Source organism: Arachis stenosperma, chromosome 5, assembly GCF_014773155.1.
Source record: "Arachis stenosperma cultivar V10309 chromosome 5, arast.V10309.gnm1.PFL2, whole genome shotgun sequence".
NCBI classification, from domain to species: Eukaryota; Viridiplantae; Streptophyta; class Magnoliopsida; order Fabales; family Fabaceae; genus Arachis; species Arachis stenosperma.
The window spans coordinates 6,502,193-6,528,434 of NC_080381.1; the positions used below are offsets into that span (position 1 = coordinate 6,502,193).

The 26,242-nt window shown below is 28.2% G+C and overlaps 2 protein-coding genes across 2 annotated transcripts; one reads left to right on the plus strand and one right to left on the minus strand.

Annotated features, from left to right (window-relative positions):
- The first annotated feature begins 8,718 nt into the window (after positions 1 to 8,718).
- Positions 8,719 to 10,454, plus strand: LOC130982179 (probable xyloglucan endotransglucosylase/hydrolase protein 6). Its single transcript, XM_057906063.1, has 4 exons — positions 8,719 to 8,956; positions 9,045 to 9,145; positions 9,223 to 9,419; positions 9,882 to 10,454. The coding sequence occupies exons 1-4, from the start codon at positions 8,767 to 8,769 to the stop codon at positions 10,267 to 10,269; spliced, it is 876 nt and encodes a 291-aa protein (XP_057762046.1). The 5' UTR covers positions 8,719 to 8,766; the 3' UTR covers positions 10,270 to 10,454.
- A 13,767-nt stretch (positions 10,455 to 24,221) lies between these two features.
- LOC130982879 (homeobox-leucine zipper protein HAT22-like) lies at positions 24,222 to 25,668 on the minus strand. Its single transcript, XM_057907010.1, has 2 exons — positions 24,964 to 25,668; positions 24,222 to 24,882 (listed from the first exon to the last, which is right to left on the minus strand). Exons 1-2 carry the CDS (start codon positions 25,474 to 25,476, stop codon positions 24,553 to 24,555), a joined length of 843 nt encoding a protein of 280 aa, XP_057762993.1. The 5' UTR covers positions 25,477 to 25,668; the 3' UTR covers positions 24,222 to 24,552.
- Positions 25,669 to 26,242: the final 574 nt, after the last annotated feature.

Below are 26,242 nucleotides of genomic sequence, written 5' to 3' on the forward strand. Positions count from 1 at the left end.
GTACTTAAGGAGTGGCTTAAGTCCGATTGGTGAAAATCTTGATCAATTTATTTGAGTCGGTGTCTATTGGAAAGTAAAAGCTCCTTATAAATGCTTAGCAATTGAGTTAAGCTCTTGGAAAAATACTAGTACAATAACACTTTTATATATTGTCCTTAAATTTCGCAAAAAGATAAATTGTTGTTGCATTACTCAATTCACCCCCCTCTTGAGTAATTGTGCATAGGTTCAACATTATGAACATTGGTTTTCTTAGCACGCAAGTAATCTCGATTCCGGAGCGTTGCACTTTTTATTTTGAGATTTTACTGTACCTGTTTTTCAAGGCTCCTTGTATACTGTATTCTTTTCAATATTATTATGTATATATTTTAATTTAGAGGTCGTAGTACCACACTACCTCTGTTTTACGGCTTAAGCGTAAAGTTCTGTGTGGTAGGGTGTTACCGATCTCATTAGGTAAAGTAAATTAAACAAAAAATTAATCATAAATAATAATAATAGTAAAAAATTATAACATATTAAAAAAAGTATTATTTTTTTCGGTGACACTAAAAAAAAGTATTAAGAGTACTAAAAATATATTAAAAAAAATATCCAAAAAAAATAAACATGCATAAAAAATAACATTATAATTTAATGTCCTTTTTTTAGTATTTTCTATCTAAAAGTGATTTTAACTAATATTACCCAAACAATATTTATTTTATCAAAATCAAGTTTAGTATAGAATTGCCAAATATAAATTATATTTGCACAAACTTACTTTTATTCAAAATCAATTCTATAAAATTACTTTTATTCAAATTTCAGTTTGTCAAACTACAATCCAAATACACACTCATTATTTATGTAGATTCACTTTCCTTTTTTCCCAACAAGTATTTTCATTTTTTTATACTTTTCAAACATTCTAGAGTTATAATTTTTTAAATTAAAATTACTGTTCACTAAATTCGATAAATTAAATTTTATATAGCGTTGTGGTACCAATAATATTTTCTCATAAGCAAATAGATAAATATTAGCTAAGTTATTATCATTACGGACTGTTTGAAAATAATTGTTATTCATATTTTTTTATTAATAATAAATGTAAATTTATTTATTATAATTTTTTAGTAAGAGTACATAAAGAGTACATAATATATAAAATATAATAATTTTACAAATATTTTTTTTAAATAAAAAAAAACTTATTTTTTTCTTTTTCTTAATTCAACTTTTAATTACAAGATTATATGTAGTAGTAACTTCATCAACTGTCACAGCACGTTTTGAAATTTAAGAAAATATAAACGCAATGATTTTTGAATTACATGGTTTAGGATTTAAAGATAATTTTTTAAAATAAATATTGATTGAAATTAAAAAAATATTGTAAAAATATTACATAAATAATAGAAGATATGTTGATCATATACATGCTAATTTAAATCGCTAAAATAAAATAAAATAAGTAACCAAAAAATATAAAATTTCACCTTTTGTCATGAGAGCGCAGTAAAAAAACCTAATTTAAGACATTAAAGAGTTGTCCGTCAAGCTAATGACATTAAAAAAAAAACGCTTGTTAAAAGTCAACTCAACTTACGCCTCCTTCAATCTTTAGAAAATCATTTTATAGAGAAAATCAACTTTTCGCTGTCAATATCTTTCATATTAATTTTCCTGCTTTAAAAAGACTCTTTCCTGCCTATTTCATATCACCACTTCCGTCGGCACCACTTCTGCCACCAGCTGAGTGGCTTCTAAATGAATTGCACAACTATGTTTAGATTATTTTTTTTTATCAATAATAGATGTAGATTTATATGTTATAATTTTATTTAGTAAGAATACATAAAGGGTACATAGTATATAAAGTGTAATAACTCAAACAAATATTTTTAAAAAAAATTTTTATTTTTTTCAAAATTTTTAAAATAAGAATAACTTATTTTTCTCCTCCTCTTACTTCTTTAGTTCATCAAATCTTCAATATTATAACTTAAACAACTTTAAGACATGAAATTTTTTTCAATAATATATATGAATATGATGGAACACATGAAGCGACACATTAGGGTCCTGGCAACCAATTAGACATAAGGTGGTTGTGGCATGCACATCAAATTATAAGGAACCATGTTCCATTAATCAATGTTGATCGATAACCTTTCTCACCCACTAACTTTTGTGAAGCCAGCAATTAATGTAAGTACAGTAATAATCAACCAAGGCATATGTTAAAATTAGTTATCGATTCAAAAAGTCTTTATAATAGACATATAAATTTTTAATATATTTATTATATATTTATTAAAGTAAAAAATTTAAAAATTTTATCAATAATAATTTTAACATATGACAATCCACAAGTTACATTTTTGTAGTCTTCATATGAAGTAGCAAACAAGTTGTTAAAGTATAAGAAAAAAGTTTGGTAACCAAAATTTTTCAGTCATAATTAGTCAAAATTTTTTATAATTCACTTCATTTATATTATTTAATATCAGTTTTATTTTTTATCCCACTCTCTTATCATTCTACTTATTATCGTTCTTATCAAATCTACTTATTAATGATATTAATTATAAAATTATATCCGTTTTTATTAGGCATTATTGTAATCAATACTTAATATTCCTTTTTATAATTTGATTTTTATATATAAAAATAATGGTTATAATATCAATTACATTAAATAATTACAATTAATTCTTTGTCCATTATGGTATTTATCCTCAATTATTGGAGATATGAAACATGAAACCTATTCTAATATATACTTTATGTTAATTCAATCATATTCATTCAAAAATCACAAGAATAGTACCATTACAAGCACAATATATAGTGTATCAACCAAGAAATTTTACATGAAATTGTTTTTATCATTGTAATTTGTATGACAATTGATTTCGACCTTAATACAGTACCTATGGTAGAAGGTGCTCTGATGAGGTATGGTAATAGTCTGAATTATTTTTTATGTATTTTTTAGCACTTTAATTATATGCGTAACATTCTTGATCATTATTTGTTTGCTATTTATGTCTAGAAAAATAAATTTTTTTATTATTTTTGTTATATATTTTAATTTTTAAAAATAATTTTATGAAGATAGAAGCATTTAAAATTGTTTTCGTAACATGTGAATGATATACTTTCACCTTTAATTTATTTTTACATCTTTTTTTCAAATTTTTATTTGTAGTATCCTTAATTATATTTTGGATCTCTTATTAGTAAAAACTTAATTTTTATAGAGACTAAAAACTGGAAAACCAATAATTATTTTAGAAGAATGTTTTATATACCATTTTATATATGTTTCAAATGTATACCTTCAATTTTTATATATGTTTAAAATGTATACCTTTAATTTTTAAAATAGTTTTATGATGTTGATCGCTAAAATAAGAAGTTTTTTTAATATTTAAACTTTCTTTTGGTAATTGGTATTTAAATATTTTGATTTTGTTCACTAATTTTTTTAGTTATATACATAATATTTGTGTAAAGTTCATACTTTATACAATTAATTAGTTTATATGAATAACATCCATAATTACATGAAGTTAACATCCACGTTAACATACGTAATAAAACGAAATTAGCACTTAAAATTACGGAAAAAGTTTGGTAACCAAAATTTAACATCCATAAATTTATCCACATAACTTCTATAATTTCATATTAATAACATCCATAATTTATACTCATAATATTCATAATTTCATACCTTTAATGTCTATAGTTAATAAATTTTTATAATTAATATTATCAAATTTTAAACTGTACGTCTTATTTTATTCTTCAAATTATTTCATATGTGAACTAGTAGGTCGTGATTTTAATTATTTTAATATTTTTTTAATATTCATATGTATGCTTATTTATTGATTTTAATATGACGAGTTAATATTATTTTTAAAAAATTATTTTTAAATTTTTGTTTATATTTTATATTTTATTTTTATTTTTTAATAGTTTATATGTAAAATATAAGTTGTATAGTAGAAGTTGTTAAAATTTTTTAATTATTTAACTTTCATAATTTTTGCAGAGAGTTATTACATTTAATGGATAATAATGTGATTGAAAGATGTTAAAGATTTGATTTGAGAGAAACTGAAATTGATTTTGGAAAGAACATTAATGACTCTAAATATGCAGCAAAATGATAGGTGATAAGAAGGATAAGTGATAAGGAGGTGTATATCACTTGCTTATCAAGATAATATAAATTTTTACATAAGATTTCTATATTGTAATTATTTTTTGGCTACCTAGCATTACCCGAGTATAAATAGGTGGTTTAGTTCCGTTTAGAAAAACTTTTTATTAGAAGCAGTTAAATCTAATTAGTTTGCATTAATCTAAATTTACATTTTTTATTCACAAGCTAGAACCAATCCAATATGATCAAAGTCGGGTTGGTTCAATTCAGAACATCAAATTACTAGTTTCAGCAAAAATATAAGGTCATGTTGTTGATGGCAGCTGGGAAGTCTCCTTTGATACCGAACATATTGGCATATTGTTGCACCAGTCGGTGTTTGAATAGAAGAACTCTCAGTTTGAATTGTCATAATGTCAAAATGTCAAAGAGATAATATCTAAAATTATCTTATATAACATAATATTTTTATATATATATAATATTTAAAATTATATAATTATTATATTTAAAATTATATAATTATTATAATAATAATTAATGAATGTTAAATAAAATTATTTTAAGTTGTTTAAATTGATTTTTTATTATCTTTCAAACATTATTATTTGAATTGTATTAGAATTTGGAGTTCTCATTTTGGCTCAAAAACAGATAGAGTAGGATATAAATAAATAATTAGTTGAATAAGAAGACATTTTTTCTATTGTTCTGCTTACCCGAAAAATGTTTAAGTGGAGGTATGATATTTTACTTTTGGCAATATATGAAGATGAAAAAAAATTAGCGGAGTTCTAAATCTCGTAATCAATATAGGGTTTGCCTTTTGGTGAGTGATGTGGCGCTTAAAAGAGGGACCATGAAGAGAAAAAAATAATTGTTTGGTTACTTATGGTGGATAAATGATGAGAAAAACAATGGTAGTTTTGTGGCCTTTGAGTCAAATAATTTATGAAAAAGTTTAAGAGGTCATATTTTTATTAAAATTTGTTCAATATTTTTAATTAATTAAGAGAATAAATAATTTTATATTATTAAAAATATTAATAATAATTAATTAATGACTATAAATCACAAAACCTGCTAATAACCCTCTATAGCACGCTCATAATTTATTTCAATGGGGTCTAAACGTGATAAGTATTAGTTTGATGCATGCATTATTGCACGTTGAGAAAAGGAAAAGAGGGAAATCCCAATAATGAGTTTGAAATTGCATGAATGGTTCTGGCAAACACAGGCTCTACTGAAAGTAAGCACGGCCAGAAATTTTAATATAGAAGTACCGAATTTTAAATAATTTTTTTTATTCTATAAAAATAATTAACATATAGTTATTAGAGTTAATTTTTAAAAAAATTTATCAATATATATATATATATATAAAAATTTTTTTATAATTTTATTTTTAATATGATAATTACATCATAAAATATAAAATAATATCAATAGTATATTATAAAATTATAAAATACCAATAATTTATAGCATATTTAGGTAAAAATTATCACATATCTTATTAATTAAAATTAATTCTTTTAAAAATTTTAAAAAATTTAAAAATAAATTATAAATTATTAAATATTTAAAAGACACAGATATAGAATATAAGATATAAAATATCTTTATAAATTTTTTCTTTTAACAATGTAAATTTAGAAGAAAAATGAATATTTTTTACAAGAAAATAATATCTAAAGTATATAATGTGATTACCAAAATATAACTATGTAAGTTATTGTTAATATAATAATATGAATGTTAAATATATTAATATAAAAAATAAATATAAAAATTATTATATAAAAATTAATTTAAAAAGTACAAAGATTTGAGGGTATAATATTAAATCAGTTAAATAAAGAATATTAATAAATTAAACAATTAAGATATAAATCTATTACATAATAAAAAATAAAACATATAAAACTATTAAATTATATAATTTTTTTTAAACACATATCTTATACATAAGTATAATTTTTTAAAATTTTGAGGGGGTCAAGGCCACTACTCGCCCCTCTAAGTCCGTCCCTGTCTGAAATTTAACCGTGCATTTCAATTTCATGCCTATACACATTACCAACTGTACTGTATTATGATGTTCCAAGTGTGGTAGAGTAGGGGTGTTCTACATGTGTGCCCCCACCACTACTTAAAGTCATCCACTTTATCCCATCAAAGGTTAATATGCATTATTATTCAATATTATCAATTTCCATATTTACAAAAAAAAGTTTAGTGTTGATTTATATGTTTTAAAAGTGCTAATACTCTACTACATAGTAACTTGGCCATTAATCAGAAGTTTTGGTTGGAATCTAGGTATATATGAAAAGAAAAAAGTCAACAAATTAATGGAATTCATATTAATATGATCTAAAATTCTAACCGCTTAAAGAACTAAAAAAAACATGGCATAAAATTATACGTGTTTTCTAATACATTTAATACGTTTCATAAAATAAGTCCACTCAAAAAACTAATAAAAAACTATAAATTTGTCAATAAATTAAAAAATTCGAATCCAAACTCTCTAAGTGAGAATGGGAAGATTATACTATTTGAGTTATAGTTTGTTAGCCAATAATAATAACTATTTTATTTTATATAATATTAGAAAAATGTATAATAGTGGTCCAAGACTAAATAATTATAAACGTTTTTAAATCATGTATTAAATATAGTTGAAAAATATATAAAAGTTTATCCAAAAATACATGTGACATAAAGTTTAAAGATGCAAATGAAAGTAGATGTAATTATGAAGATGTACTAGTATTACTTTACTCCTCTTGTATAGTAGCTTTCAGCAAACATTTGAATGGTCACATTTATTAAATCAAATTGAGCCCGAGGGCTAGTAAATTAAAAATTTCATTTCACTAGTACTAAAATGTTGAAGTTCTTCTAATTAATGGGGAGGCTAAAGGACAGACTAATAATCAACAATCTAGCCAGCTCGCGTTCATATTATGTTAAAGTCTAAAAAGTCCTACAACAATTATTAGAGATAAACAATTTATGTGTCCTTTTCTAATTTTTTTACTGATTACATCAGTAGTGAAAAGTTCGACGCTTTTAAGAAGTACATATCAAATGATTAAATTTAATTTCCTTCAACATTGCAGTCGAGGACCAAATTCAACCACAAAGAAACAAGCCATAAAAATGAAAAAAAAAAAGTAACTATACAATATACATAGAATCAAATCAATCATCAAATATAATATGTTAGTTCGAATTTTTTTTGGTTGTACTCTTTCATCATCTATCCTGCATAAAAAGCCAATATACTCATTTCTCTCATTTTATCCATTTATAGTTGTCAATTGTTGCTCTTGATTCTCACTCTTTTCTTGACTTATATTCACTTTCTCTTTTGAAATCTATATTCTTTTTCTATTAGTTCAAAACTCAAGTTTTTAAAAAAAGTAATTTTATAACTAAATATTAAAGTTTTTATAACTAAAAAAAATATAGTTCAATTTTTGCTAATTTCGAAAGAATTTTTTTTAACATGAAACAAAAAGAAAAAGTTTATGCAAATTCCACATAAAATAATAAATATCCTTACTCTTGTTGTATTATAAAGGTATACTCTTTATTTTTATTCCTTTATTTAGAGGAATAATAGTATAGGAATTAATTTTTAGTTAGATTTTATTATAGATTTATAATTTATAATTTAGAGTTAAATTTTTTTCATTAGAATTCATAATATAACATAAATAATTTAATTTTTAAAAGGTTAATTGATATTAATTATAAAAAAAATTGACTCTGTAGCATTATTCCATTATTTATTGTTGCATGCAGATATTTCTACGATTTACGGGAGCCATAAATCAATAAAATTATAAAAATAAAAGAGGCATTATTGTTTGTTATAGTTTAGGAAGTAATGGTAGCTAGATTATTATGGAAATGGTTCCTTTCCAATGTTTTCAACACTTAAGAAAATGTAGTGTAATTTTTCACACTTAATTTTATAAGTGAGGCCAAAATTAAATATGAGAGAGAAAGCAATAAAAGGTGAAAGATCACAAATTCACAATTGATACTATTCAGTTTTTTTCACTGGAGATGATCCATTCTCCTAGATTATTATTGGTCGGAAATGTTTGGTAACAAAAAAAAAATCAGCCAAAAATAGCTATAACTTGTCTTATTTAGTATTTATTATTTGTTGCGACAATTAATGAATATTAAATAAGACAAGTTCTGATCTTCTTTTTGTCTACCTAGTGTTACCCATTATTGGTGAAGAAAATTGTGCATAGTAAATGGACAAGAAATGTCGCCATTAATGGTGCTGAGTTCGATTCGTGAATACATAAAATAATGCACACGCACGCTGAGAAAATCATTGGGCTAGCAGAGAATAGAATACATAAATAGAAATGAAGAAGCGAAGCTCCAAAGTCCAAACATTCGCAAAAGAAGAAATATAATAGTTTAGGGCCCTACTCACTGCTCCTCATTAGCTGTATCGAAAGCTATTTCCTCTTCTCTTCTAATCCATTATCCTATATAAATAACACACTTTCTCTTGCTCCACTTGCATTATTCCAATTAATCACAAATACATATATATATGTATGTACATGGCATTCTTTAAAAACCCTTTATTTTTATTATCATTATGGGCTCTCGTATTATCTGGTGTGTCTGTTTGGGGAAAACCAGTTACATTCCTTCAAGACTTTAGAGTTACATGGTCTGATTCCCACATCAGGCAAATTGATAATCAAGGCACCGCCATACAACTCATTCTAGACCGAAATTCTGGTAATTAATTAACTTAACAATAACTATTATTATTAGTATTGTGAATGAAACAAATTAATTAAGCATTTTAATTGATTTGATTTTGGAGGATGCGGATTTGCTTCAAAGAGTAGGTACATGTTTGGGCGTATTAGCATGAAGATTAAGCTCATTGCCGGAGACTCTGCTGGGACTGTGACGGCATTTTATGTTTGTACACATGTCTAGTTAATTAATAAAGTTAAAGAGAGCATGAATTAACGTTAATGTTGTTGGTGGTTACGTAGATGAGCTCGGACACGGACGCTATAAGGGACGAGCTTGACTTTGAGTTCTTGGGAAACCGTAGTGGTCAACCATACACTGTTCAGACTAACATCTATGCCCACGGCAAAGGGGGTAGAGAACAAAGGGTCAACCTCTGGTTTGATCCTTCCGCCCAATTCCACACTTACACTATTCTCTGGAACCACCACCACATTGTGTAAGACTATTCATATCAAGATGTATTTATGTAAATAATAATTAAAACTAGTTAGATACTTTAATTAAACTATTTGGATAATATTTGATGGATCATTTTGTTGAGGAAAAAAAAGTTGATTAGTATTAATTCGAATATGAGATAAAAGCAAAGAAATAATAATAATTAAATATTAGGTATTCAGTTATTTTGAGAAGGAAATGCTAGATAAACAATGACTATTTTTAACAATATAAACAACCACTAATCAAATAAAGATGCATTATACCCTAATTTAATGCCAATAATTTAAATTTACTCTTTTTAACTCTATTAATTCACATTATTCACACATTATTCAAAAATATTGTTAGTTACCTATATTTTCTCTTTGGAGAATTAGACATCATTTTTAAAGCATTGTAGCAATGAGCTAAGAATTTTAGGAAATTACATGAGATAGGTACTTACATATGGATGCAGGTTCTACGTTGATGAGTTTCCGATAAGAGTGTACAAGAACGACGTGGCAAAGGGAGTGGCATACCCAAGAATGCAAGGAATGGGAGTGTACTCAACGCTGTGGGAAGCAGATAACTGGGCAACAAGGGGAGGCTTGGAGAAAATTGATTGGAGGAAAGCACCCTTCTATGCATACTACAAGGACTTCGACATTGAAGGCTGCCAACTCCCAGGGCCCACCGATTGTGCCTCCAACGCAAGTAACTGGTGGGAGGGTGCTGCTTACCAGGCCCTTACTCCCACTCAAGCCCGCTTGTACAGGTGGGTTCGCGTCAACCACATTATCTATGATTATTGCCAAGACAAGCCACGATTCCCACTCGGCCCACCACCCGAGTGCCTTTCCTAGCCTTCTTGTGTCGGTGCCCTATTCTATTCATTTGGTGTCTACTATATGTGTAATAAGCTTCTCATCACTCATCAGTCATTCTTTTGGACTTAATTATTATGATCTACCAAAAAGTGTAATGTTTCGCTTCTATCTAAGGAAAGGACAAATTATATGTTATTCCTCATTTATGCTTTTAAGCACAATTTAGTTAGGGGTCACAATAATTGCTTTGTAATTAATCATAGTATGTGGGTGTCCCATTTATTTCAGCGCATAAAAATTGTTGTCATCTTATTCTCACCACATAAATCGTCGGCAAACCAAATCGTTGTGTGTTACCTAGCATTATCAGCAATAGTGGCCATATAATATTTCCATTTTTTAATTAACTCTCAAATGCAATACAATATACCATGGATAAATTCTAGAAACACCATATAAAAGGAGGACGTGAGACTCAAAAAAGTTTTTGGTTTCATGATACATTGATACTACCAAATATAATGGCTATGTGAGTGGTAATTAAGTGGTAACTGCTAGTTAACTAGGATTTGTGATTAATTATTGGTGCAAGTACAATGTACAGTTGTGGACGTGGAGAAATGGACAAGAGAAAAATATTCCTAGTTATAGGTTCAAGTTAAGTTTTTATGTTTTTCACACAAGCATTCAGCAAGCACGCGAGAGTAGCAACATGTATTTCTTTATCAGATCAATATGCATTTACATATTAATTAATCACTAAACAAAGCAAATGTCAGAACTCACCAAAATGAAAAGAAGGGGGTAACGTAAGAGACGATCCTCATCAAACAATTAGACAAACCCAAGCCAGAAATGGCAGGAACAGAAACATCCTCTCTGCTACGTTACAAGCGCAACGCTCGGTCTACCTTATTCTTTAATTAATTCTATCTCGCATTCAACATATTACATTAATCTTTAATTTTATCATCAATTATATTTTAAACAATATATGGGCATTTACCGGTGGGTTGATTGAATATTTTATTTGGAGTACTGCTAGGGAGCCAATGTCATGATAGCATGTCATTTTATATTTTAGGGTTCACCAAGGATCAAATTTTTGACTTTTCGGATTTTGAATTCTGATACCATGTCATGATACCACTCATCCCAAAAGTTTCAGCTCATGAGAAAAGATAACACTAATGGTTATATTTCTAATACTGAATTGGATATCCCTAAACTTTCATTATACACATTGTACAAATATTTCATTAGCTCTCTATACTTCCTCTTTTATTTGTTACCATTTTTTATTTCCAATGAGAAAACTTATTTAAGGGACGGTTAATTGGTTTATTGGGGATAGAAAATAATATGTAACTAACTAGAAGTTAATAGCACTATTTAAAGCATTCCAAAAGCTAATAAACTAAAATGAGTGAACACTTAAGGAAACTAATTGTGAAATGTTGTACATGGAAGAAATATAAATAGCTAGCTATAGCTTAATTAGTAAATAAACAATAATTGATGATGATAGGCATAGGCATGCAATGTAGGGCATCCATTAGGAGGTGTAACCAAACCAAGAGACAGCTCATGCACAAACATGTCAGATCAATCAAAGTTTTATATACGGGGATACTTTTTTGGCATGTTCTCAGATAATAACAACATCCTATTAATTAAAATGAATAGCAGACATATAGATAGATAGATTCCTTTAGTTTCTTCTTTGAAGTCTGTGTGGTCCCGATCACTTAATTAGCTTCTACCGGCGATTATGGAGAGGATTAGCTCCCGATGGCACACCCCTCTTCTCTTCTAACTCTGCTCCTTTCCCGTTCCCAGAAGACACCACCTCATTGTTAGGTGATGAAGATGAACCAGCTCTGCTGTTGCTGCTGAAATTCAACAAACCAAACGCTATGCCACCAAAACCAGAAGTGCACAATATCAGAAGAACCAGAAGCATTGAAGAAACAGCTCCCATTTCACTTGAATGCCGCAACTAATTCTCCCTCATCAACATTCTTCATATACATAGCAGCTAGCTGCTCCCTTGCTGATGATGAAATGCATGCAAATAAATAGGCTCAATTAATTAGTAGAGTAACAAATTTAGGAATATGAATCTACTATGTTAGAAAGGGGTTTTATAGTGTGTGTCTACCTTGTCATTTGAGTCAAGTGGTACAGAGCTAGAGATCACAAACACCAACAATAAGCAAGGTTATATATGAATGACACGCCAGGGAGAGCTTTTTGTCCAGCATGACAACACTTTTTGATGCTTTGTTATTTGTTGGGATATAGGACACTATGATGTCTTATTATTATATCATCACCTGCACCTGCTTTTGTTTCCACCTTTATTTTCCTACTTGTTTAATGCAATCATACAACTATTACCTCCCAAAAGAAACTAACAACCTAGCTAACAAATGGTTTGCTCAATAAGCCCCCTAAAATCCCGTGTATCTTATAATAATGTTGCTTCTAAACAATTCAATAAGAAATTAAAGTAGCTTCTTCTGATAAACTCTAGGTGCACATATACATATTTTGCATTATCTTTCAATCATGTAACTGAACTTGCATTAAAATATTTAGCTCTTATAAATTATAATGTTGTATTGAAATCTCTCTATAGATAATACATTATTATACTGATACAAGTTGATATGAAAATATATTATATATTAGTAATTTTATAACTAAAATGTGCTATATATATGTTATTCTTATATTATAATTGAAATTAATTTTTTTTATACTAATATCAATATATATATATAAAGAAAATATTATTTTTAAATAATAAGTATAAAAATTAATTATTTTTATTTATGGAACTGATTTAACACCTAAATAAAATTATATACATTAATTTTTTTTCAAATTTTAGATAATAAATATTAAAACTAATTATTAATAAAAAATTAAACTTTTTCACATAAAAATAATAACTAAAAAAATTATTATTTAATTTTTTTTATCTATGAAAATCCTGGTCTTCTTAGTTGATGGAGACTTTTGTGTTTTGTCCCCTACGACTAGGGGTGGCAGGCGGGCTAGCCCACCCCGCCCCACCCTGTCTTGCCAAAAGCCCGCCTCGCCCTGTCTATTGAGACGGTTCCAAATTTTTACTCCACTCTGCCTAGAAGTCGATTAGCGAACTAAACTTGCTAATTTTCTTTTTTATTATTATTAAATTATTAAATATTAAAAATATATAATTTTACAAACATTTTAGTAAGCTTATAATTTCGAAATTCACAAACACTAAAATTTTTATAATTCTAAATATCTAATAAATATAATAATTAACTATGTTTTTTAAAATAAAATAATAAAATTAATATTGTCAAAAACAAAACAAATATTATCTAAAATATATAATTAAACATTGTCCAAATTTCGAATCAATCAAACATAGTCTAAATTATAACTAAAAGTAAAACGAAAAAATATTCTAAATACAAGTACAAAAATAACGATTCAACTTCAATTATCATCTTAAAGCAAAAAATCCGCTGGACAAGCCAGTCTCGCTCCGCCGAAACTCGTCAAAACTCGTAGATTAGATGTGGAATAGGCAGGCTTTTATTTATATCGCTTTCAAATTTCTAACCCGACCCGCTTTTTTGGCGAGTTACGCAAGCCGGTTCAACGGGTTTCAGTCCGTTTGTCACCCATACCTACGATCTTTTTTTTTTTATCAAAGATAGAGAGACTCGAATCCAAGATCTTTTAGGTGAGTATGAGGAGACTATGCCATTTGAGCTATAACTCATTGGTCATACCTATGATCTTTTGATAAAAGTAGTTTGAGTTTATAAAATTTTTCTACCATAATATATAATGTCAGGAGAAAGTCAATATAATCTCAAAAGATTTATATTCTCGTAATATTATTATGGACAAAAAAACTAGTAGAAGATAAACAAAGAGATAACGATTGAAATTGAATAAAAAGATTATTGTAATTAAAAAAAGAAAAATAAAAGAAATTGATTGAAATTGAATATAAATAAAATCATTCTATTTTAATTTTTATCCAATTTCTTGATACAACAAAAAAGGGATTCATTCAATCTACTTATCTACATTATAGTTCGGGAACTCAATAAAAGATAATCACTCAACCTTCTATACTCAATTTTTCGATACAATAAGAAAGGGACTCGCTCAGACCATAGTTTTATCATGAAACTAAAAAGGAATTTTTCACTTCTCTGATCTCTCAATTACAATAATTTAGGAAGTATTTATAACTTCTTATTAGGTTAAAATAAGAAAAATCCTAAACCTACTAACATAAAGTCCAATCTAAATAAAAATAAATTAAATTGAATTAAATTTAACATTCCAATACTTAAAAATATAAACTACTAAATAATATTTGAATTTTTTATATCATAAATATTTGAGGTATATATCACTAGTAATATATGATATGAGTAAATAACTATTTTTTACCATAAAAAATTTAAGTTCTGAGAATTCTAATAAAAAAAACTAATATTCTATCCATAAAAGATAGAGTTAACCACTAAAAACGTCCCAAATTACTCAAATATTGACAAAAGTCACCCGAATTTTATTATCGACAAAAATGTCTTTAAATAATTTAAAAATACGATAAAAATGTCTAACAGTAAATATATATTTTCAAAAAATGCCTTAGAAATTGAATTTTGATGTGATTTTTTGCAAGTATAATTAGAAAAGTGAGACATTATTTTTCTTAAAATTCGGTAATTTTTTTCTAAGTATATATTTTTTTGTGATTTTTAAAAAGTATTATTAGTTGTTAATAAAAACTTAAAAAATAATATATATTTCATAAAAAATCACCAAATTTTAAGGATAATAATATCTTTTTTTTTAATTATGCTTGTAAAAAATTGTATCAAAATTTAATCTCTAATGTATTTTTTGAGAAATACATATTTAATGTTAGATAATCTTGCAAAAAAAAACTAACACTAAATATGTATTTCTCAAAAAATACATTAGAGATTGAATTTTGATGCAATTTTTTGCAAGTATGATTAGAAAAATGAGATATTATTATTTTTAAAATTTGGTGATTTTTTGTTAAGTATATATTGTTTTGTGATTTTTAAAAAATATTATTATTGGTTGTTAACAAAAAAATTATAAAAAATATATACTTAACGAAAAATATCAAATTTTAAATATAATAATATTTTATTTTTATAGTTATGCTTGTAAAAAATTGTATCAAAATTGAATCTTTAATGTATTTTTTGAAAATATATATTTATTATTGGATATTTTTGTTGTGTTTTTTAATTATTTAAAAGCATTCTTATCAATAATAAAATTTGAGTATATTTTTACCAACATTTAAATAATTTAAAAACATTTTTTATGGTTAACCCTACAAAATAAATTCTACTTAACAAAACTATTCAAAACCCTAAAAATTATTTAAAATTCTCAAAATGCCCATCTTATCTTAACTTAACCCCAATTCCTTAATTCTTTTTCACTTTCAATTTTTCATCTTTCACCACCGTTTGACATTATCCCACAACCTTTCTTCTTCCTCTTCCACCCGTTTCCACTTAGGGGTGGCAACAGAGCGGGTAGGGACGAATTTTTGCTCTACCCAATCCAGTTCCGCCGTACAACAATTCATATAGAACCCGCCCCACTTCTACTCGCGAGTAGTAAAATGTTGAATCTTAATTCGCTCTTGCGAGTATCCATCCCTCTCCTATCCGCCTCTATAATTATTAAAATCCAATAAATAAAATTAAATTTCAAAATTTATATAACCATCATCACATACATAATATAAATTAAAGTAAAAATTTAAATATGATACAATATTATTAATCATTTACTAATTATTTTACATATATTATACATATTATATATTAAAATTATATATATTATATATATAGCAGGACAGGTATTATCTAAACCCGTTCCTCTCAAAAATTCACCCCACTAAAAATCCGTCCCGGTACAGGAAGGATAATTACTCTCTCCGAACGGTAGAGACAAAATGAGTACTATTAAATTCAGGTGGTATTACTATCTCTATTTCCACTACTACACTTACTTTTTCTCTGTCCATGCATGTAATCAATACCAAAATATTATTTTCTTTTCAAGTTGCGACTCAACATAAACATAATAACAAGGATACACAAATTCAAAAAATAAAAATAGAAAAATTAAAGACAACATCTCCTTCCACCACATTCCGTTTCTTTCCTTTTTTTTTTTTTCTTTCATCCTTTGCCTCTCTCACAATGATTCATATTCAATAATGTCCAATATAACCTTATCACATATTGTTAATGGCATTTTTCGACAACGATACTAGAAGCAGCGAGATAGGCTGGGGGTGATAGTGGGATTCATATCGGCAAAACGATGTAGGTAGAACAAGAAAGAAAGTCCCAGACTCTTACTTCAGTAAACTGACTATAAGTCTAACTTAAGTTGGTTATAATTCTTTGGACAGGCCTCATCCCGTCTCCACTGGATTTATTTTCCGGAGTACCCTATAATCTTTGGATATTGAATGCACAACAAAATTGTCTTTTTGGTGACAGAAACGGGCCTAAGCCTGAATGCACAAAAATTTAATACTTTAACCCCTTCCTGATTTTGTTTTTGTACTTAGTTCCTTCTTTTTAAATAGCACAAGCTTGTCAAGGGGTTTTTGTCTCTCCGGATATTGCAGAATCAAATTTTTGTCAGATCATGTGTTAGCCTCCTTTGCATCCAGTAGGATGGGTTGTTATTTGAAGCATGAACATTCATAGAATAATAGGCCCAAATTTAAGAGTCCAATTACGATAGGCATAAACAGATATAGAAGGCCCAGCTCTGCTCAGCATTTCGGGCTGAATCGTTAGTAAGTTAGTATCTAGGTATAAAAAAATTTACCTAGTTACTTTACCTGCACAGATTTAAATTCCGTCTTGTGTATACAGCAATTCATTCAAATCTATAACAAATTAGTTTTTGACTTGTCAGATTGAGAGATATTGTAGACAACAAAAAAAATATACAAAAAACAATAAAAATTTATTCAAATTTTAACAAAGAGAATCAGTTTAAATTTATTTTATTTTATATTAATTAATTATTGTTAAAATAAATTCAATATATTTGGTGTAATTAATGTATGTATCCATGCTTTATACAAAAAAATAATAATAAAAATACAGAAAGTATTGATATTTTTGAATATTTTAAAAAAAGGTAAAGTATATATTTTGTCTCTAATATTTGTGATGTTTTTTTAAAAATATTAGTAACTTTTAATTTTATTTGATTTTGTTCCTAACGTTTTTAATTTGTGTCAAAACTATCTTTTAAAGTTTTAAATTTTGTCCTTAATATTTTACATTAAATTAACATTTAAAAATAATTTTGACTGAAATTAAAAACGTTAGAAATAAAATTAAATGTAACTAAATTTTATGGATATTTTTAAAGAAAATTATAAAGATTAAAAATAAAAAACATACTTTATCTTTTAAGAAAAAAACACACAAAGCAATTACCATTCTAAAAATTAAGATATTTATATTAAGATTTTATTTTTAATGACGTCTTTATAAATAAATGGTTGAATTTATAAACATTTTTTCTTGACCCATTAGTAAAACTTAGAAGAGTCAAATTCCTAGTATTGCATTATACATTTTGGTAAAAGCACTAGTACCAACTACCAATGAAAGCTTGCCATCAGACCACAATTACAATGTTAAAAATATTTCTCTTTTTTTTGTTGAAAATAGAATATCAACTAACAATAATTAACAATAGCTAATTTTATTAATCCAAATATTCTGAAAAAAATAAATATACGGACCATAATTATGTGTTATATTCTTATCTCTTCAAATCAATATACCAAAGTATATAGGTTCTCAAATCTCAATAGATTATTTAGCAATTAATTTTTTTTTCTTTTAGTTATTAAATACAGGTGGAGCAGAAGGAGGCAGGGAAGATTGATGAAGCGAGGCATGTGGAGTTCTAATATCCATCCACAGAGAACATAATCTAGGGCCCAATTACATGAGTGATTTCCAATTGCCAATTGCCAAGTTCAATGCTTTAAAGTTGAGTGTTAGTTAATTCAACCGAAGAAAAAGAAAATACTAGTCAAAATATAAATAGAGATAAGATTTAAGAGGGGTGGTCCTGTCATGCACACGGACGAATGAGCTAGCCACCCGACCAACATGATGTCTCCAAATATGATCTAGTAGTTTTGGGCCAAGGTCATGTGTGAGAGTTTGGGTGCTGTTCACCCGAAATTAACGAAGAATGTATGCCACTTGAAAATTATTCTCTTTTTTTGCTTCAATCCTTTTTATCTGTGAAGATTTTGGGCCACATACACAAGGGTATTAGAGAGAAAGCAGCCTGTCTAATTAAAAATGAGAAATCCAGAATAATTTAGTTATGATATGTTTTTTGGGAGGGACGTAGAGAAAGGATAAGGGGGGCCTCCCCTCCTATAAGAGCCAATAATATTCTTCATTATTAGGAATGAACCAAATGATACCGATAACTAGATTAGTAGTATTGGATTATTATTTATTGTGGTTTTGGCGTGACACGTTAATGATGTATTTCCTCAAGATTTTAAGATTGAGACTTGAGATTCCTGCGTGTCCTTTTTCTGCTTAGAATTGTTATTACATATGGACAGATAGAGCATTATTTCGATTCCAACCTTCAGGGACCGCAATTCCATGCATTCCAGGAATCGAATTATTCTTAGCTAATCTTCTCATTTATGCATGCCATTGCCATTTTCATCAACACAATACTGAGTTTAGATTTTAGATCCAGTTCCATTCTAGACTCTATCCATAACCATTACCGACTTGTGTATCTATAAAGATGCTTTTTGCTTTATATTTCCACTTCTTCAATATAATTTTGATCTGATACCCAATATGAACTATACATTGATTTTTATTGTACACGATTTATAATTTGATTTTATTTTTATCTTAATTTTAAATTTATAATCGGAATGTTTAATGACTATTATTGGACTTAATAACCAAAAAATGTTCATAACATTGATATTATTTATTAATCTGATTCCTATAAAAGTCATCTTTCTATTTCTCAAATTCTCAACAGAAAAAAGAAGTGATATGATAAGTTTTATAAGTTTTAATATTTCTATATCTTATACACTATTTCTAATATTCTATAACCATAGAATTATTATACCTCTTAAATATTTATTAACTTAAGTGTGGAATGACTTTTGTATGTATACTCCATTTATTCTGGGTTAGATTCCGATTACAACCAATAAAGCATTTGTGTACTAAAAACTCTTTCAATTGTGTTATAGACCGGAGTCACTAGTTTACTTCGACTACGTGCTTTATGAACAAACATTTTAAATAATGAATTACATCCTTGACAAACTATACATCCGAAAAATATTACTAATAATATATTGGGACAGACTCCATTTAACCTATTCATTAGGTTACACTACATAACTTTGTCTCAATTTTTAATGATTAGAGTAGTTAAAATTCTGCTAGCTTTTACTTTTTAAAAATAACTTATAAAAAATAATTTTTAAAATATAATTTTTTTAAAAATTATAATATTTATGTTTAATAAATTAAATTAAAAAATTTAATAAATATAAATAACAACAATTATATTTAATAAAATAATTTTAAAAATTTAAAATTACTATAATAAATATAAATATAAAAATTCAATTTGAAAATTAATTAATTTATAAAATTATATTAGATTTTTTAAATTTTGATAAATACAAATTTAACTTCAAAAAATATTCTATTTTAAATACTTTAAAAATACTCCTCCTTTCAAAAATTACAAGCACACATAAGTATAGACTCTTTTTAATTTACCGTACAAATCAAATCAAGCCTTAAACTAGAGTTAATCATGTTCAAAATTGACACTACCTCATTCTAGGTAACAAGAAAACACAGGGGGGAGCCCCCCCGGGAAGAAAGAGAAAAGGGGGGAAGAAAGAGAAAAGGGGGGGTGTACTGAAATTTGATTTCAATAGTGCATGGAATCTTAAATTTTATGCGTTACTTAAATCATACATATTTTCCCTTTTCGGGAAAGTTTATTACACACGCCTCTAATATCTCATGTAATGTAGCTGGCTTGTAGTAACTCACTCTGCTGCATCAAGTAATAGTTATGGTGGGCAAATTCAAGAAAACTCCACCTCTAATTCAGTTTATATTTTGCGATTTGCCAAGCATTATATTTATATTAAATGAGATATATATTAATAGAGTCTTGATTGAGGTGATGATTGAAATGACGAGTGTAATATGGTACTTGTTGAAAATGTATATTATATTGCAAACAATTATCATGATGACACACGCAAGCACAGTTGCTAATGACAACACGAGATAATTAATTATGTATGTATGTATGAATTAATAATAATTTAATTGGGAAGATATGATCCATCAAATAATTGTGTTGAATGAAATTCCCTCTACAGGCCGACAAAGCAGCTAAGTGAGGACATTTGTCTATTGGGTTAGTGTGGGGACTAAGTAAGGGCATTACGTGTGCGCACACGTAGTAACCATACAAAATAATCTACGTTAAATCATCTCATCAAAACATATATATCAGATCATCAACTAAATAAACATCACAGGCTTTTAGCAAATCCGCATTGCTGTTGCTGTTATGGAATAATAAATAGAGACCTGTCATAAAAAATTCGAAGGGAAAGTACGAAAAACCAATGAAATATTTGCACAATGTGTACTATGAAAGTTTATGGAGTATTAGAGATATAATCATTAGTGTTATTTTATTCTATCAACTGAAGTTTTTGGAATGAGTAATATTATGACATGGTATTAGAGCGTTAGATTCAAAAAGTCAAGAGTTCGATCTTTAGTGAATCCTAAAATATACTCGAATAGTTATTCTAGATAGTATAAGAAATGTTCATTTTGGTGTGTATAAATAGTCCATTATTTCGTTAGCAAAATCTAAATTCAAATTCTATTCTAAAGAAAAATATTATTTGACAACAAAATCAAAATAATTTCGTAGGTGCATATACGTATACGTGTTTGGTTTTGATTTATCTTTCTTAACAAAATTAGCCTCTTCGTGACGCAAAGTTTAAGAAAGACAAAAGAAGGTAGCAAATGAATTTTATGGTAAATTAAAGGACCAAAATTAGTAGACTAGAGATTTCTATTTAGTTTAATTTAGTCAAAATGAAAAGAAAAGAAAAGAAAAGTAAGAGCTTATAGCATTCACACTAGTGTTGGGTATTGTATTCTAGAAATATATAAAAATGATATGAATGGAGTTGGAGTTCAATTAGATGGGGGTCTCATGCGATGATGATGGTGATGGGTGATGAAAGTGATGATGAGGAGGCAGATTAGCAGTTTCCAGGAAAGTGTCCTCTTTTCCCGGAAAGTCGCTCTCATGATATTAATTGGTCCACAGCATTATTATGAGCGATGTGTGGAATTCAATTCATTATCTATCCCCAATCATATCATATCATATCAAATCCAATCTAATCTAATGTACATATATTTTGATTAATATACATGTACTAATATAGTTAGATGTTATTGAATGCTCTAGTGTGGTGTGAGTGTCTATTCTATTCCAATGATGATAGCGTGGCTGTAACGTATTCGGTGTGTGAGTGTGGGGGAAGAGATCCACACCGTTGATTCTGGTGAGATGACGTGTGAGGCAGAATATATAGTATGAGGGCCTTTTGGGGGTCCAGGTTCATGGGCAACCCAAAAAGGAGGGGAAGAAGACCCTCCCCTAAAGTAAAATCTCATGTTTAGATTTTGATTTTGAGATACACCCATCTCCAATTGGCCCATCACGTGGGGGGGTCTGACCCACCAGTCCCCTTAAAGCCAAAGCATCCCACCACATGGCACCACATATACACATCTAATCCAGATCAAAATTTCTTTTTCAACACTCGAAATTCATATTTATATATTAATTTATAATTTTTAATTAAATAATCAATTATTAGAATAATTAAATTTATTATAATAAAATAATTAATTTTTTTATAAGTAGTTAAATTTTAGTATATACGTAATATAATTAAATAGTAGTGCACACATAAAAATATATATATATCTTGAGGTTACTTTTATAAAAATATTTTTATGTAAATATAATATTATAAATCATTAAATAATTTGATATTTTTTATTAAATATGTTTGATTAAATCATCTAAAAATTTACGATATCATATTTATAATAAAATATTTTTGTAAAAATAATCTCATATATATATATATATATATATATATATATATAAAATATTTTTGAATAAATCTTAATCAAATATCATTTCAATAGTATGCTTTTTTTTTTTGGAATTTTAACTTTTTTTTATATAACATAGGATAATTTATCTGAATAATGAACATGAGAGAGGATATATTCTCATGTCTCAATATCTCTCACAAGTCACAATTAAGATTTGTTTATTCAAAGTGAATAACCAGCCATTCCTTAGCTTGGTTTCTTTATAGAGAAGCTCCTCTCTTTTTGGCCACCCGTAGTATCCTCTCTCCCTCTTTAAAGCAACTGATTTGCAGACAGAAACACGTGAGCTAACTTCCCTATCCGCACCTTGGACCTTTCCCTAACTTAATCATAACCTCCCATCCAACTTATGCTTTTCTCCATTTTTTTTAACCGGGGCTATAACTGCAGTGTTAAGGTATCTATACAACAAAGAAGTTTATTTATTTACAAAATAATTTGAATTCTCCCGTCTTTAATTTTAATATAGTTAGGATGTAAAAAAAATCAATTCATGTGTTTAGATGATTATTCAAGTAGTGAATTAGACCAATAATTATTTTTGTTGTTACGGTAATATATATACTGTTTTTATTTGTATATATTTTTATACATCTTTTATTTTTAGTATTAATAGTGATTAATAAATATTAAATAAGATAAAAAAATTTATATTATAAAATAAGTATATACATAGCGATGCAAACATTATTTTTCAAAAAGATATATGTTTTTTACAAAATAAAAAAAAGCTATTTTAAACGAAAAAGAATTTCGTGTAATTTAATACTAGATATAAATATTATTTAATTATAAATGTTAATTATTTTTTATTGTATAAAAGAATACTTTTTAAGAAAATATTATTTCTTACAAAATTATAGCATAAAGAAACAATATTTAATCTATTTTTAAGAAGCTCATATTGACGAGAATGATATATAATACATTTACTAACATCTAAATATACATTATTAGGTATATACAAAAGGTTAATCACCAAATTATATAAAATATATATTGAATAAAAATATATAAAATAACACATACGAATATACATAAATACATAATAACTAATTTAATAATTATTTTATTATGTAACAATATTTTGTAAAAATTAAGTAGAAACCACAATATATAACTTAATATTTGAATTGTAATTATAAACTTCTAGAATATCATTATTCACTTTCCTTCCTTATTTTGTCCCTTTGACTGTGCTATATTTCCGCCCGGTTAGGTTAAGACTTAATATACTAAGTCACACGATATAATTTACTTGACTTTTTAATTAATAGATTTTGTTTTCTTAATTAGCTTGTTTCCGCCTGTAGAACACAGTAATAAATATTTACTATTTAGGCTTTCACTCAACAAACAGTAAACTGGTACCTAAACACAGCACATGGGAAGAAATTACCAAAAATCATTCATTATTTTAACTGAACTAGGCTTTGATTATATATATAGAAGACTACAGTTAACGCGTCTAGCTAAAACAGGAACCATCGCAACCATGACTACATCTATATGTAAGCTTACCTATATATGATTTTAAAGTAAAGATTCAAATAAATAAAACGAATGAACTATGAACTACTCTAATAAAGAGTAAAGAGTATTGCAGAAGATAAGGAAATTAAATCTGTATTGTATATTAGGGGCGGGGCGTGAATCCGGTATTTGTTTTTCGGTGAAAGCTGAGGGCGAGAAACATGAACATGTGTACATATTATATACAGGTAGCAAAAGAATTTGATGGATGGAGAAGTCTTGTATAATGATTTATAAACATACATTAAAGGAAAGCAAAAAAGAAAAGAAATCTTAATGATGAGCAGTTGCTATGATATTATCTACGGTATTAGTTAATTACAGCGTTCCCCTATAGGTAGGTAGGTAGGTATGGATGCCGGATGCCTCGAACCAAAAAAATACAATGGTTGTGAGGATAGTAATTAAGGCATCAACATGCTGCAGAGGGGTTGGTGAAGGGGTTATAGAAGTGAGGCTTGGCGGGGGGGTCGTTGGAGAGCCTCTCGCAAGAGGGGCAGATGGTGAGCGTTGCCGCCGGCATAGGCATGTACAAGGGTTGTGCCAGCTTCAGCGCCTTCAGTTCTTGAAGCTCCTTCTTTAGCCTTCTGTTCTCGTCCGTCAATGTTTCGCAGCATTTCTTCAAGAACTCGCAGTCCACTTCCGTCTGCTTCAGCTTTGTTCTCGCTCTCCTATTCTGGAACCACACTTCTACTTGCCGAGGCCTCAGATTTAACTGCCTCGCCAAAGCTTGCTTCTGTTTCTGTTCGTTACCATCAACGTTGTAATAATCAATTAATTAATTAACAATTAACAGAGAGATTGATTGATTATGATTACATACAGGATTGAGAGTGCTGTGTTGTTTGAAGCTGTCTTCAAGAAGAGCAGATTGTTCCTTTGTGAGCCTCAGCTTCTTTCGGGCATTGATGCCGTCTTCATCTTCGTCGCTCACTCTCGAAGAAACTCTCTCGCCATCGCCATCACCATCTGCCTCTTCACAGCTACTAAGATCCCTCTCCCTCTTCACGCACGCCCCCACCACCCTGCACCCCCCACTTGAGAACGATGAAACTGCGCTACTGTGTGGTGATGAAGCCTGTCTACACATTTCACCACTTGTAGGCTCCTCTGCGGCTTTATTATTATTGCTTTTCAGGAAGCTCTCGCCGGATAGACCCAGCGTTAGAGATGGCTCTGGTGCCTCATGATGACAGGAATACGGCTTGGGTTTGGTTGACGGAGGAGGTGGTGTGGCCGTGGTGGTGGTGAGAGATAACCCTAGAACAAGCTCGAGGCCTGAGGAGGAGGAGGAGTTATTATTGTTATTGTTGTTGGCATCTTGATCAAGACCCATTATTAGTTGTTGTGTGTGTTGGAGTACTACGTAGTAGTAGTATATATGTGATGGTTTGAGTTAGGAAGATTAGATGGTGTGTTTTAATTTAAAGACTCATGGGGGCCGGGGTAAGAGAGAGAGGTGAGAGAGAAACGAATTATGAATGGGACTTTTTTGTGGGGGCGTTGGGTGGGTGGGTAGCTATGATACACTATTATTATTATTAATCAAACGCAGGAATGAGTAGAGCGACGAATCTTGCTATCAAATTCCCCTTCTATATCTCTTGCATAGGTTGACCATCACACACCCACTACTACCCTTATTAGTTGTTAGTTATTATTACCCCCTCTCCATTATTATTATTCCGTAATAACTGACGATACTTGGAAAATTCTCTCTCTCTAACCTAATAATGGAGAAATATTATTTCTACTTTAATTTGCATTTATTAGTCAATTCATTTTCTTATATGTTCCCACATCCCACATGGCAATGCAAAACACACCAAGCAGGTTGCCTAGATTAGGGACCCCACAGGTGTACCAAATATATAACTCTATATTATCATGATCACACTTTCGTGCTTTACCCATATAAATTGCTTCTTTGCGTATGTTGTAGCATCACTTTACATTGTACCAATTATTGGCCCCTTTTAATTAGTCCTGCTTAACAGGGGCCCAGCTGCGAGCCTATCATTTTTTATCTTTTTGAGTTTATACTCGATCATCATATATATGTGTTTTGATATATAATAATTTAATTATTACTACCCGATGAC

Excerpts from the sequence above, each read along its gene's own strand:
- LOC130982179 (XM_057906063.1), top strand. The coding sequence starts at position 8,767 with ATGTACATGGCATTCTTTAAAAACCCTTTATTTTTATTATCATTATGG. Across the intron at positions 8,957-9,044 it reads CATTCTAGACCGAAATTCTG|GATGCGGATTTGCTTCAAAG; the intron begins GTAATTAATTAA and ends TTGATTTTGGAG. Across the intron at positions 9,420-9,881 it reads TGGAACCACCACCACATTGT|GTTCTACGTTGATGAGTTTC; the intron begins GTAAGACTATTC and ends ATATGGATGCAG.
- LOC130982879 (XM_057907010.1), bottom strand. The coding sequence starts at position 25,476 with ATGGGTCTTGATCAAGATGCCAACAACAATAACAATAATAACTCCTCC. Across the intron at positions 24,883-24,963 it reads AACACAGCACTCTCAATCCT|AAACAGAAGCAAGCTTTGGC; the intron begins GTATGTAATCAT and ends GGTAACGAACAG.